The sequence below is a fragment of the Eulemur rufifrons genome, chromosome 3 (assembly GCF_041146395.1).
Source record: "Eulemur rufifrons isolate Redbay chromosome 3, OSU_ERuf_1, whole genome shotgun sequence".
Classification (NCBI taxonomy): Eukaryota; Metazoa; Chordata; class Mammalia; order Primates; family Lemuridae; genus Eulemur; species Eulemur rufifrons.
Window position 1 is genome coordinate 91,876,512 of NC_090985.1, and position 15,978 is coordinate 91,892,489.

Genomic DNA, 15,978 nt, shown 5'->3' on the forward strand with positions numbered 1-15,978 from the left:
ACAGTCTTGTATTGTACAATCATTGAACATACCTGTAGCCCTTCAATGGCCAGTTTAAGGATTGAAGGTGTCAGTTTGGAGGCTTGTTTGAAGGAAAAATTACTCCAGTCTATAATTAAAATGAAGCCATTTATCTGAAGCTCCGGATCTTCAATAAGGACTTCCAGTGACAGCAGTATGGCACGGAGGATGTCTGTGAAGGAATTCCTGTGGCCAGAGCAGAAAGGAGAGGTGTGTGTGAATATTAGCAGGTGGTAGCACATTGTGTGGCCTCCACACACCACTGCTCCGTGAGTCCAGCCTGCGGGGTCACACTGGCGTCCTGCACCCAGAACTAAAAATACATTTCCTAAACTTCACAGGAACGATGATGCTTCAAGACTTGCAGGATGGACTCCACCCTTTGATCTGACCCCACTAACACCCCAGACTTAATGGAGTGCTGCTCTTCTGTTTTCCCGTGGCTTCCACCACAGCACTGATTGCATTTTGTCAAAATACATCCCTCACTCATTTCTCTCCCTCACAGAGCTCTGATGTCCTTGAGGGTGGGGACTGGGCCATAATCATAGCTATGGCCCCAGTACTAAGGTGTTCAATGAATCATTGCTGAGCAAATGAGGTGAGACCTCAATCAGAGGTATTTATTTTGATCAAACCTTTTTTTATTTCTTTTGTATGTTTAAAATCTTGCTAAAAGTGTAAAACCATTCATGCAATTAATGTTATTTTTTAGCTTCAGTTCATGGATAGAGAATGATAAAGCAGGAAGAATAGCTTATTTTCATCGAAGGTCTACAGAGTGTGATTTGGGAGGGAAATTGCTTTGAGTACATCAGTAACTATGACAACAGGCAGACCTGAATACAAACTAGAGTGACAGCCCTCTGGTGTTGTGTGTGTTCCTCCACATCCATATTCCCATTCATCACTTGATTGTAGTTTTAAATAATTTTCAGACATGAAGAAATGATGGAATATTCACTCCTCTATTTCCCTGAGCAAATTATCTGAACTATAAATCTAAGATCTTAGAAGGTTTCTAAATTCAGTGTTTTTCTTTGCTGAGTAGGAAAATACAAGCTTGGATGGCAAGTAATGGAAAATCTATTTCTCCCTTCAGGATTTTAATAAAATCAGAAGCTAAATCAGTGTGAAATGATCAGATTCTCGAGCATTCCAATCTGGTTCAAATTCTAACCAAGCCTAAGGACTGCAGATGAGAAATGAGAAAATCTGTGATCGAACAGTAAGCCAGTAATAATTTACTGAATGCCTGTTATAAGCTCAGTGTTGTGTTTCATGCTTGAAGTTATAAATTAGAATGTCTTATTTCTACTTCCAAAGAGGCCTTAATTTAATATGGGTGGGAGATTAGCAACATGAGTTGAGAGGGATCAATAACATTTGAGTAGTCAGGGAAAAGTTTATGGAGGGATGAAGAGTTGGGATAAGTCTGAGGAGTGGACAAGGATTTGATGGACGGTTGGGAGAAGTGGGAGCAAGACCTTTTGGAGAAAGGAGTGACACAAATGAAAAATAAGGATATACAGCCCATTCTTTTTCTGTTTAGTTCTTCTTACTAAAAGTTATTTCCTAATATCAAGCTGAACTTTTCCTACCCCATGAGAATGTAATTTAGTGCAACCACTATGGATAACAGTATGAAGGTTCCTCAAAAAACTAAATGTAGAACTACCATATGACCCAGCAATCCCACTGCTGGGTATATATCTAAAAGAGGAGAATTTAGCATATTGAAAAGATATCTTCACTTCCATGTTTATTGCAGCACTATTCACAATAGCCAAGATTTGGAATCAATCTAAGTGTCCTTCAGTTGATGAATGGGTAAATAAACTGTGGTACATATACAGAATGGAATATTATATAGCCATAAAAAGAATGAAATCCTGCCATTTGCAACAAAAAGGATGGAACTGGAGAACATTATGTTAAGTGAAATAAGCCAAGCACAGAAGGATAAATCTTGCATGTTCTCACTTATGTGGGAGATATAAAATAAAAACAATTGATCTCATCCAGACAGAGAGAGAAGAATGATGGTTGGTTACCAGAGGCTGGGAAGGGTAGCAAGGAGAGGGAGATAAAGTGGTATGGATGGCTAACGGCTGCAAAAATATAGTTAGTTAGATAGAATGAACAACATTTGATAGCACAACAAGGTGACCATAATCAACAATAAGTTAGGGTATACTTTAACATAACTAAAAGAGTAGGATTGGAATATTCCTAATACAAATGATAAATGCTTGAGGTGATGGATACCCCAGTTACGTTGATTTGATTAATACACACTGTATGCCTGCATCAAAATATCACATGTACCTATGAAGACATACAAATATTATGTACCCATAATAATTAAAAATGAAAAAATTAAAAATAAATAAATAAATAAATTGTTCCTACCCCAAATCCACCCAATGGTAATAGCTCTGCTGTATAGAAAAAAACTTCATGTATTCCCACACCACACACTTTCAACTGTCTAAACACAGTGGTGGTCATTACTCCGTATATAATCTCTAGATTAAAAAAAATTATTAGCAACTTTAATGTTCTTAGTATGCTTCTTATCATTACTGGTTTTTTTCAGACATGTTCCCTTTTTATTTTTAGAAACGTCCTATTCCTATCAGCACAGGTAAGTTTTCATTGAGGCTTTGTTTTTGTTTTTGTTTTTGGATTCACATCAAAACAATGATCCAAAGACCCAAGTCTTTTTCAGACATACAGCTTTATATTGGAAACAAACATTGATTTAAGTGGAGCATGGGACCAACGATTATGAGTTTGGACAATTCCAAGTGAAAATATGGAGATGCCTAATGGTAAACTGGAAATGATCATTAGGGCATCAGCGAGTCAGAGCCTGATGAACATTCTTAAGAAGAGCGCACACACGGAGAAAAGCAGGACAGAAAGGCTGAGCCTTAGGTAAAGTCTACACATAGCCCTGAGGCTGAAGAAAAAAGAATTAAAGAAATAATAAAAGGGAATAAGATCAAGATAGTATTTTGTTACAATTCACAATTGCAAAGATGTGGAAACAACCGAAGTGCCCACCAATACATGAGTGGATTAATAAAATGTGGCATATGTATACCATGGAGTACTACTCAGCTATAAGAAACAATGGTGATCTAGCACCTCTTGTATTTTCCTGGAAAGAGTTGGAACCCATTCTACTAAGTGAAGTATCCCAAAAATGGAAAAATAAGCACCACATGTACTCACCATCAAATTGGTTTCACTGATCATCACCTAAGAGCACATTTAGGAATAACATTAATCGAGTGTCGGGCAGATGTGGGGGGAGGGGAGGGGATGGGTGTATACATACATAATGAGTGCGATACGAACCGTCTAGAGGATGGACACGCTTGAAGCTCTGATTTGGGTGGGGCAAGGGCAATATACATAACCTAAACTTTTGTACCCCCATAATATGCTGAAATAAAAAAAAAAGATAGTACTGTGCTAAAAAAAAAAAAAACCAAAGAGGGCTGGGCGCGGTGGCTCATACCTGTAATCCTAGCACTCTGGGAGGCCAAGGCAGGAGGATTGTTTGAGCTCAGGAGTTCGAGACCAGCCTGAGTAAGACCGAGACCTCATCTCTACTAAAAATAGAAAGAAATTATATGGACAGCTAAAAATACATATATAGAAAAAATTAGCCGGGCATGGTGGCACATGCCTGTAGTCTCAGCTACTCGGGAGGCTGAGGCAGGAGGATTGCTCGAGCCCAGGAGTCTGAGGTTGCTGTGAGCTAGGCTGATGCCACAGCACTCTAGCCTGGGCAACAGAGTGACACTCTGTCTCAAAAAAAAAAAAGAAAATGTTTAAGGAAGCAAGGACATAATAGATTGCATTACCAGCCCCAATTCTCCCTTATCCTTCATCCACACACTAGCTGTGGCCTCATTGAGGATACAGTGTATTTTCTGTCCCTTGCCCACGTGACTTGCTTTGACTAATGGCATGTGGACAGACATGACAGGGTGCCAATTCCAAGCCTAGCTCTTAACAGAGAGCACATATTACCACTTGTTCTCCTGAACTTCTGCCATTGCCATGGTAAAAGCTTGCCACAGCCAGAAGCTGGCGAAGGGTGAGAGACACAGACCAGTAACTCCCCAGCTAGCTGGCAGGTCTTCCTTGGAAGAAGAGCCACCTGACTGAACTCAGCCTAGAAAAACTGCAGCTACCCCGCAGAACATGAGCAGTAATAAACGATCGCTTTATGCTTAATGGCTTCATTGAGTTTTGGGGTGGTTTTTTACACAGAAATAGCTATCCAATACTAAAGGGAAGACAAACGCAAGAGAAATGCAAGACAAACACAAGAGAAATGCAAGACAAACGCAAGAGAAATGCAAGACAAACGCAAGAGAAAGATCAGGAGAATGAGGAAGGAGAAAGGACCATTGCATTAGACAAGTACTCTTTGGGGAGTTTCAAGAGAGCACTTTTATTAATAGTTGAATGATAAAGATATATATCATAAATTATTATATAAAGATATTTAGATTTAGCAAATGACTTAATCTCTACCCCATTTTACTCCCTTAAATAAGAGAAAACACCTCTTCCCATTACATATTTACTCGTATCCACTTCCAAGAGAAAGCATTGAATTTTGCCTGGAAACCATTCTGTGCATGTTCAGACCAGAATCTTATTGCAGGACAGGCACCAGCAGTGGAGGAAAGGTTAGATTCATGGGGTGATCCCAGGAGAAAAGTAAAAGGACGATGGACTTCATTACAGTTTCCAAATGTTCGAATGTTTCACTTTTTCAGAGGAACTGGGTGGGCAGGAAAGAGTCGAGTGGACTTTGTCTGTAGTCATGAGTCTCCACCCCTGGTGAGGAATGTGACCCTACCTCTTACTTTGGCTGCAATCATTACCTTCATTTCCTTAGTTCTTGGCTTCCTCGTATGACTTTCCTCATCATTTTCCTCTTCCCTATTTACAACACGCTTTGAGTTGTGGAATCCTCCTAGCTTTTTAAAGTTGAAAATAGCTATTAGACCAAATAATTTATGTATGTACATAAAGTAGGGAGTAGCATAACTCCCTACTTCTTAAATGTGGGCTGAGCATACTGACTTCCTTCCAAAGACTATATATAGTATGGAAAGGGGAAGACAGAGTAGCTGTAAGTGGAGATGTCTGGCAATCATTACCTGAGCTAGGCGATCAAGGTCAACGTCACCGGTGATAAATCATGTTGATAGTATTCACTGTTGTTATGGGGATGAAAATGGCACTTCACCTCTGTAATCTTCCTCCCAAAAAACCATTACCTCAGATTAATCATGAGAAAAACATTAGATGAATTCCAATTGAGGAATATACTACAAAATACCTGACTAGTACTCTTCCAAATTGTTAAGTTCATTAAAAAACAATGAAAGTCTGAGAAATGGTTATAGCCAACAGGAGAATAGGGAAACCTGGAGACTAAATGTAATGAAGTATCTTGCATGGGATCCTGGGACAGAAAAAGGGCAATAGGTAAAAATTAAAGAAATCTGAATAAAGTATGTACTTTAGTGAATAATACTGTATCAATATCAGTTCATTAGTTGTAACTAATATGCTATGCTAGTGTAAGATGTTAATAACAGGGGAAACTGAATATAGGGTATAGGGGAACTCTGTGCTATCTTCAGAATAATTCTGTAAATCTAAAATTGTTGTAAATAAAAAGTTTTTTTTTTTAAAGTGCCTACTGAAGTTTGTAATCTGCCATGGTAGGTCTCCATGAATATTAGGATGTTTCTAAGCACACAGTTGAGCTACTTTATGCAAATCATGAAAAGGAGAACAGAAGACATGTCCAGAATTTGTTCATTCTACCAACACATTTAGACTTACATATTCTTTAATTCTAATGACCCAGAGAAAAAATATGATTTTCTTTTTTGCCCACAATCACAATTCTATCAGAGTATGTTACCACTTGTATCAAAATGAACTAACAGGTGACAAATGGATATTTGCATTTCTTCTATCCTTTCTACAATTTGCATAGTATTTGTATAGTCAGTGACGGGTGATATTTAGATTTATATTGATTATTGTAAGCTTAAATGTGATAATTTATGTGCACTGCAAATTGCCAATGACACACAAAGAACTATATTACCAGAAAATTGAAAACTTAAATTCCCATCCCCCAAAGATTTTATATTAATTAGGACTTAGTAATGAATGGTTTATCTACAGGAGTCTCATCATTGTACTATGAGCAATTAGAGATTATGAATAGTGATTCATTTTTAGGTTCTATTGGTGTTTTTTTGAGTTGGGTACCCAACATCACTACCTGAGACATTAAAACCTAATTCAACAGAACAATACAAATGAGATATAAAAGAGTGAAAATTAGGAAGCTCTTGCCAAAGAAAAGGTGTTTAAGTTTCAAGAAGTGATTCTTTTGTGCTTTGAATTTTTAATGGAGATTCTAGAACTTGGTCCCAAGGCCAGAATCATATAAGAAAAATGAGGCTATAAGTGACCAAATAATGATGCAAAGATACGGTGGGATTGTAAGTGACAATATTTTTGAGAAGTAGTAGGGGAAGCCTGTTAGTCAATTCTGCAATCACAGTGCATATCCCTATACTATTTTTGCTGCTATAGCAAGAAGCCTATTAATACTAACAGTTAAAGCTCTTTGGCCATTTCTATCTAGAAACCTCTTGATCTTACACTTAATATGGTTAAATGTTTGTGGTATTTTTCTTGAGAATTTTTTCAGGTCTACCATAAACCACAAAGTGGTTTTGCAGATTGCTTGCTACCAAATAGCTATGTCTCAGTCACAGGTGTGGAAACATTGCATCTGAGCATGCTTCTTTATCTCTTCGTCCCATTTGAAACTTCTTTCAAAATGAATTACTGAAATAACTGTGATGTGGTTCTCACAGTTACAGACTATGCTTTGCCCTTTACTTGATAATGATGTCTGAGCCAAGGTGGAGAGGAAAATGTGCTCCTTCTGTATCTCCTCTGATGTATTATAGCTCCTAGAGAGAAGAATCCTCTTTTGGTACAGTGCAAAAGTGCCTGTACTCGAAGATCAGGCTTCCATTGTGGCTGTGCCACTCATCAAACATGCAACTATCCATGCAAGACTAAAGTTCAGCAAGGGACAACTTCCTGTCCCTCTATATGAGAGTTGTTGCTAGCATTCTCCAAAATGATATATGTGAAGGAGCCTCCTAACCCAATAGGAGGCAGTATTTGTAACTGCATGAATTATAGGGATGCTTCTCTTGGTCACACTGTTTTCATGGTGGTGATAATAGCAGGACAATGGGACATGTGCAAAATTCAATTGTGTTATTTCCAAGTGAACCTATTTTCTCTTCTTTTAGGCCTGAGATCCTCTGAAAAACAATCTAGGATAGGAACTTGTGATGTATTTTCATAAATAGCTTTTAATAATTCTTATGTGATTCAAGTTTTAGTTGGATGTGTGTCAGCGTGCTCCTAAGCAAATAAATCCTTATTTCTCAATGAGATAATCAACGAAAAAGCAAAAAAAAAAAAAAAAAAAAAAAAAACTGCTTCTGTTATGAAAATATAAAATTCAAGGAAGATGCTCAGAAAAAGTGTTTGGCTTTGTTGCAGTAGAATTAATATTGGCAAGAGGTTAATCTTAAATTTACTACCCTGAATCTTAGTTGAAAACTCAAATTATTATTTTTATATATTCTTTTCTTCTATTGATACATAATATTTTACATATTTATGGGTACACGTGGGTATTTTTTACATGCATAGGATGTATAGTAATCAAGTCAGAGCATTTGGGGTGTCCGTTGCCTTGAGTATTTATCATTTCTATGTGTTGGGAACATTTCAAGTCCTCTCTTCTAGCTATTTTGAAATATACAATATATTTTTGCTAACTACAGTTACTCTAGTCCGCTTTGGAACATTAGTGCTTATTTCTTCATCTAACTAAATTTGTACCCATTCACCAGACTCTTTTTTTTTTTTTTTTTTTTTTTTTGAGTCAGAGTCTCGCTCTGTTGCCCGGGCTAGAGTGAGTGCCATGGCATCAGCCTAGCTCACAGCAACCTCAAACTCCTGGGCCTAAGCGATCCTACTGCCTCAGCCTCCCGAGTAGCTGGGACTACAGGCATGCGCCACCATGCCCGGCTAATTTTTTCTATATATGTTTTTAGTTGTCCATATAATTTCTTTCTATTTTTAGTAGAGACGGGGTCTCGCTCTTGCTCAGGCTGGTCTCGAACTCCTGACCTCGAGCGATCCACCCGCCTCGGCCTCCCAGAGTGCTAGGATTACAGGCGTGAGCCACCGCGCCCGGCCAACCAGACTCTTTTCATTTTCCCCTCCCACCCTCACACCCTTCCCCATCTCTGGTATCATTCTATTCTCTATTTCTGTGAGGTCAAGTTTTTTAGCTCCCATGTATGAGTAAGAACATGTGGTATTTGTCTTTCTGTGCCTGTGTCATATCGCATAACATAATGACCAGTTCCATCCATGTTGCTGTAAATGATATGATTTCATTCTTTTCTTATGGCTGAATAGTATTCCTTTATGTATATGGACCACATTTTCTTTATCCATTCATCCACTGATGGATGCTGAGGTTAATTCCATATCTTTGCTACAGCGAATAGTGCTGTGATAAACACGAGAGTACAGGTATCTCTTTGATATATGATTTCTTTTCCTTTGGATAGATTCCCAGTAGTGGGATTGTTGGATCATATGGTAGTTCTATTTGTAGTTTTTTGAGAAATCTCCATAATTTTCCATAACAGTTGTACAAATTTACATTCCCACCAAAAGTGTATAAAAATTCCCTTTTCTCCACATCCTTTCCAGCAAGTATTTTTTGTTTTTTGTTTATTTGTTTGTTTGTTTGTTTGTCTTTGTGCTAATAGCCATTCTAACAGGGGTAAGATGATATCTCATTGTGATTTTGATTTGTGTTGGAAACTCAAATTAAATAATCATTTTTTCACCAGTAATGATCACACAAAGAACAGAAGCCTGAATTTAACTCTGTCTCACACAATTTGATGAGGCTTATATTCTCAAGAAGAGAAAAGAAGGAAGAAGAAAGAAAGAAGCAAGAGAAGAGGGAAAAAGAGAGAGGAAAGGAGAGAGGTAGGGAGGGAGGAGGGAGAGAGAAAGTGAGAGAGAAGGAAATAAAGAAAGGAAAAGAAATAAAAGAAAAGAAAATGTCTTGTGAGCAAATTTTCATGTCTTTGAATATTATCCTGTCCTGATCAGTACAGAAAACTTTTGGATTTGTGTTAGCATAAGAAATAATTCCATATAATACCAGAATAATGAGTTATCTGCTGATTTTTATTAATTATAATGTGAGAATACCTGGCCTTCAAAGCCTCAGCATCAGAAAAAACGAATAATGTATTAAATACTATTCAAACATCTTGTAACATACAAGGCCAAGTTCCTGCATGTGGAGTTTTTGATAGGGGCAAGCTACAGCATTTCATCTGCTTCTGAATTATTGGTTCAGTTCAGTTTACAGAAGCTTGATTCAAATGCTGTATATTTTATAAAAGCAACTAGAGTCATTGCAAATGTTTTCCTCTCTCTACCAAGTATGACAACAATACATGGAAAGACAATGGGGCACTCATTCTCTGCGCCAACCCACCCCCATCCAACCATCGCTTGTTGAGGACGGAGCTCAAAACGTAATGCTCTTGTCTAAAAACAGGCCCTGATCTTGAACTAGTGCAGAGAAAACAGTGATGAAATGGAGAAGACAGTGCTCTCTCATTCGCATAAAGCATGGAGATAAGAGGCTGTGTTTCTCCAGACCAGTCCCGGCAGGCCTATCCATCGCTGGATATAGACACAGAAGACAAAGTATTCATATCCACCACTTAAAATGACACTTGAAACTAAAGCTTTCAAATTCCAGTCTGCCAGGATTCTTTTGTGTGTGTGTCTGTGGAGAACAAGAGTATGAATCATTGTGTGTTTGTGCTCATGCAATAACTCACCATTCATAATGTCCCTAGACACTGTCTTCCCTCTATTCAGTTATTTTGGTTTCAATAAAGCAATAATTTGAATAAATAAAACCAATATTTTATCACATTTGGTCCAAGCGCTTCTAAATTCTCCTAAGAATTTAAGAGAATGAAATTAATATCAAATACATCTATCTCTTCACTTCAACAGTTAATATAATTTCTTACTATTCAAGGTCTTCTTTTAAATTTTGGAAATATCTGGAACTGGATAAGGATTCAGGAGGCTCTGGTTCAAAGACTTAACAATGTTCTTTGTGGAAGACACAAAGAGAAAAGGATATTTTTTACTTTCCTGCTCATAGGTGGAAACCAGTAGAACACATGACGCAGTATGCACCTGGGAGGCTATGTGCATGGGACACAATGAAGCATAATCATTAAAATCACGGGGTTTGCAGTTAAACAGACTCTGGTTCAAATCCCAGCTGTCTACATGAGCTTAGCAAGTTACTTTATCTCTCTATGGTTTAGTTTCTTCATATGTAATGGAAGATCATAGCGCCTACCTCACTGGTAACGATAAAATGAGATAGTGTACATAAAGCCTCATAGAAGGTGCTAATCATCATGATGATCTTCATTACCCTTATGCATAAGTAAATATGATATCAGGTAGAAAGTAATTGGGAGTTATGAGAAGGAGAGATCACTTATGGCTGTGGGGGGGAGTGGTTTGGAAAGCCTTCAACTGGGACATAAAAAAGAGGGAGATTTGGACACAAGCCATAGAAGGGAAAGGGCAAAAGAAGCCACATAAACAACACTAAGAGCTGAGAGCATAGACACCATGTGTTGGAGCAATAGCGGCTTTGCCTGTGCCATGGGGAGAGCTCAAAGGAATGTAACATTAAGGTCAGAAATGTGATGGTGATCCATCTCCATTCCACTTGCGGGGAGAACTGCTGACTGTTTAGGCAGAGGAGGAAAATGATTGCAGCTGTGCTTTGGGAAGATTTGGACTGGCGGCAGGGGCTCTGTAGTTCGGAGGCAGGGGACTGGAGTCAAGCCGCCCAGTTAGGAGGACGTGACTGCAATACATCAGGTGAGAGCTGAACGGAAATGATAGAGATGTGAGAAGAAGCATGAGGGATAGTACCCTGGACTTGGTTACTGGACAGACACGGGTGTGAAGAGAGGAGAGACAGTGGTACCATTAAGGACAAGAGGAACTGTGTCAAATAGGAAGTGAGTCAGAAGTACGGAAGTTTTGTCTAGTTCTTACATAGTTAGGATCAGCACCCAGCACAGTGTCACACAATATTAATATTTACATTACTTGACATTGGAGCTCTTGAGGTGGTGCCTAGAAGTGAATGATTTGGTGGAGTCTGCACTCCCACCAAAAGAGATGAACTACCACTATAAGCAGATGCTATGTCTGCAGAAAATATTTCCTGTCCGATTCATAACAAACGAATACTTGCCACTCTAGCCCAGACCACGCACTCCATCAGAGGTGGGAATGTGATGTTATTTGCCTTTGCATCCATGGCAAACATCAGTACTTATACACAGTAGGTACTCAACAAGTGATTCTTAGTGAAAGAAGGAAGGCAGGCATGCTACCCAACCTGCCTTCTGCTGTGAAACACTGAAAATAGAAAACACCCACTCTGAGATCACTAGTGGGTAAATAGCCTTACTCGCCAATGTCTCTCATGCTCACTACTGATGTCTGATGTGTGCTATTAAGCACTGTTTCAACGCTGGCTCATACTTACAGAGAACAATGTGCTACTGAGCACCTGGGATCCAAGAAGAGGAAAGGAAACTAGGCTTTCATATTTGGTTTTGGTTTAGGAGAGGGCTATGCCTGCATTCCCATGAGGTTAATGTAGGCATGAATGAAGTCAGTGAGAAAATGACAATCTAGAGCAGTTAATAATAAATGCTGGATGGGTGCTTGCAAACAGGAAGGCTGGCATACAATGAGATTCTTAGTCCATTGGGAAAGAACCGGTTCTCAAACAGCACTTATAGACAGTCCAAAATGCAAGTGGGGAATGGTTTATTTCAATCCAGCTCTCTGGATAGAGATTGGACCAGTGTCTATGCAGCAGCAGAAGAATTTAAAAAAACAAAAACCACCCCAATGGAAGTGAGCTATGAGCTTTCCATTTATTACTAAACAACTATGAGAAACTAATTTCATGCTTGTCTATTCTGGGAACTCCCTTGGCTGAGGAGCTGCAGAAAACTAAAAATTAGGAAAAGTCTCAGGAATGCAAATGAGCACTTAATACAGCTAAATAAGCATAGATTTAAGCACTTCCGCTTTGACTATTCTACCTCCAACCAAAGTTCACACCAGGGCTTTTCTACACCTATAAACCAAAAGCAGATGGTGGGTTGCCAGATGCCTCATCCTTCTTGTCCAGTGACTTAGAGTGATTTCACAATTCATGATAAAGAACACACACCATCCTCCCTGCAAAAGCTGGCATCTTCTAAGATGCCCAAAATATCACTTTTAGGTTTATGCATTAATCATTCCATAAAGATTTATTGAGCATTAGGCATGGAGCTAGAATCATATCAGCCTAATCAGGGCCACAAACAGCAAAATCTCTGTCTGATGCTGTGAATTAATGTGGATGGTCACATTACTCCTATTTCCATTGGAACTCAATTGACATTTAGAGATCTTACACTGGGTTCATGGTAATGTGCTAGTCACTACTTGAAATGGAATATTCTTTCTCTTGAACCTGTCTGACTCTTATAATCATAAAGTCACTTTCAGGATAAGAAATTGGCAATAACATGAGAAGGCTTTTTAGGAAAACATCCATCCATCAAAACAAAGTACTTGCTTTGAATGATTTTATACTCCTGAGCTTTTTCCCTCTCAGTGGTATTATGCAATCACTCTTGCAATCAAGAGGTACCTTGCTGAAATCACAAACTCTGATAATAGTGTGCAAGACAACTTGAATTAAATAGCACATTAACATATGCATTTCATGGAAAGCACACCTGTAACTTGAGTTGGAAGTATATAACATCTTATAATTTTAATTAATTCAGGAAATTGCCTGCCTCCATTGAAAACTCCAAAACTCTGTACTCAATAAACATATCAATATATCCTAGCAGGATAATGAGAGCTTACAACCAAGCAAAGTCTCAAGGCTCTAAAACTGGTTACCTATAATGAGGAATATGAACTCTGAAAATATGGGTAATTCACATCTGAAGGTTTAATAGAAACTGATTGAACTTAGAGAGTCTGCAATCTGACTGAAGTTTTCAAAGCTGATATCCTTTCTCCTTCTAAAAATTCTAGGCTTCTTACTCATAAGCAACTTAAACAGTAGCAGGCAATCAAATTCATGAATGATTGAAAAGAAAGAGCCATAGGAAATCATTATGTAATGAAAAGTCTTATTCTCATAGGTAGTATATTTAGGATAGCTTTGATAGAAATGTAACTTGTTGGCTGGTTTGCAGTTGACATTCTTCTAACTGGCTATCACCCTTCAACTATTTCAACATCCTTAAGAAACTGTATAGTTATTGAATTCTTGGAGACAGAAGGGCATAAGGCTGCCATGACCTCCACAGCTCTCAGGCTCAGGGAGACCCTGAATGCTGATTATGCTGTCTCTGAGTTTTGGCACCAGTAAGGCAAAGTTAGTGGAAGGAAACTTGGTCTTGATCAATTCCTATAATGTGTAGTGATAGCTAACAAATAACAATAAGAACAAGAGGGCTGATCATCCTTCTGAAACCAAGTTAAATATATTTGCATGGCCCAAGGGGAAAGCCACCTACACTTCTTCCAGAACTGAGTTTGCACTTAACTTCAGCAGAAAATCCCCTTTGGAGGTTTCCAAAGACATCTAGAACCTACAGTGCTACTACTGTGAGAATTTGTTGGTAGAACCAGACATGTCAGGATAGAGAGTAGGAGTCCCTAGGATTTTTCCTAGAAAAAGGGCCCACAGGACACCCACCATGCCCCAGCCTAGCCCAAGTCAGGACAGCCATGGAGACCAAGGAGTGGCAACATCCTCTCCCTGCCCTCTCTTCATACACCATGGGCTGGGAGCTCCGTTGGACCCACTTTTTGGCCCCCTCTCATAACACAAACTCCTTATTTTCATCCAGCCTAATTCTAGAAATCAGAAGCAAACAAAAGATAACATTTAATAAGCTCATAAAAGAATGAACATAGGCTCAACATAGTTCAGTTAGCAGCAATGACAAAAAACCCGAAGGACTGGTTGACTTTTCCTATGCGAGATGCAGTATGTCTGGGGGGTTAACTTTGCCCTTCCAGGTAACTTTACCCCTGGAAGTTCTGATCCCTCTCTGGGGAATTACTTTATGGAAGTGGTTAAAGACAACACTGGTTTCTTTTACTTAATTACATCACAGATTATCACTGGCAATTCTCTAAGCAATTAGAGCCAGTGGTTATTATTTACTGTTGCCACTATACAGTAGCTACACTGCAGGAGATACTGTAAAACATCAGCTCACATTTCTCTTCAAAATATCCTATGCTCTGAATAGCAAACAGAATTTGGAAAATGCATTAAGTGTATATAGAGACACACGATTTATATATTTTACTCACACAAGGAGAAAATACAACATTTTAGGACTTTTATTTTGCTGTAGGAGGATTTCCGTGCCTATATTTATCCTAACAAACTCTCAGAGATTCTTGTCAATAGAAAAACTGTCAAGTAAAGAATTTCCAAAGAATAAAAGATTTAAATGCTCAGCCCCTAGAAAGTTCTACCTTAAATTTCCCCTCTTGCTTTCATCCTTCCTGCTACAGGTTGATGGGATCGTTACCTATCCTTTTTCTGTGAACTACGTTACAAGGAAGGTTTTCCTAGTTCTGGCTCATACAGAACATTCTCAGAGGAAAGAATTTCTGTCTCCTTCACCCACATTTATAAGTCAGGAATCATACTAACTCACCTACATGATTCTTTGGGCCCTGAGGCAACATATAAATATTGCAAGTAATTGCTGACTGCTGCAACCCAAAGGACTGGGGAAGCTGGGAGGGAGGGGAGGCTGGTTCTTCCAGAATGGATTTACAGCTCTAATAGAATGAGGCAGTTGAGAGTTAGGAGGAATCTTTGTGGTTACATGGTGATTCTCAACTGGAGATATGATCACCTCTCCCCATTTGGGGGACATCTGATAATGTGTGTATGGGGAGATGTCACTGCTGGTTTTCACAATATTTGGAGAGTGCTGCCAGCATTAATTGGGCAGAGGCCAGTAATGCTAAATATCCTGCAATGTGCAGTATAGCCCCAGGAATAATATTCTATCCCAGATGCTACTAACCTCTTTATCTTCTAGAATGAAATTCAGATGTAGAGAAGCTCAGTGAAACCACATGAGCTGTTAGCTGCACAGAAGGGCTCCTAGGTCCAGTATGCCTGACATGTCTCTGAGACTCACAGAACATTCAGAGGAAGAAATACTAACTCAAAAGGGAAGCTAAGCAATGTATGGAACCAGGAATATTTCTTTTCTCTTCCTGCCCACCTAGAACATTCTCCCCCTTCTCTTCACTGGGCTTATTCTTTCTCATCTTTTAAGTCTTTGCCAAATGTCACTTTCTTAGGGAGGCCTCCCTACCACAGGAAATAGCAGATATTGACAAGGACTCCCATCTGGACCAAACCCTAAGCCCTTTTCTTGACTAGGCCTCATCCTTAGCCCATGGTCTCAGCCTGCGGAGCCCAATTTTAGCAAAGAATCCTGCTACACCGGTTTGTTGAAATCCCTTCGCCGTTGATATCTAATCAAGTTCTTCTTTTTCCTCACTCCACCCTTGACACCTAAGTTCCTCTTAGTAACTTTCCATCCACACTCACCTTGCCCATTGGCTAAAAATCCCTATTGTCCCTGTTGTATC

General features: G+C 39.0%; 1 protein-coding gene across 1 annotated transcript in view; it reads right to left on the reverse strand.

The window, feature by feature from the left end:
* The window catches only part of CLVS1 (clavesin 1), a 191,508-nt gene that overhangs the window by 104,410 nt on the left and 71,120 nt on the right, over positions 1 to 15,978 (reverse strand). The window contains exon 3 of the mRNA XM_069465575.1: positions 33 to 207. Coding sequence (XP_069321676.1) covers positions 33 to 207 — 175 coding nt within the window. The remainder of the gene's footprint in view (positions 1 to 32; positions 208 to 15,978) is intronic.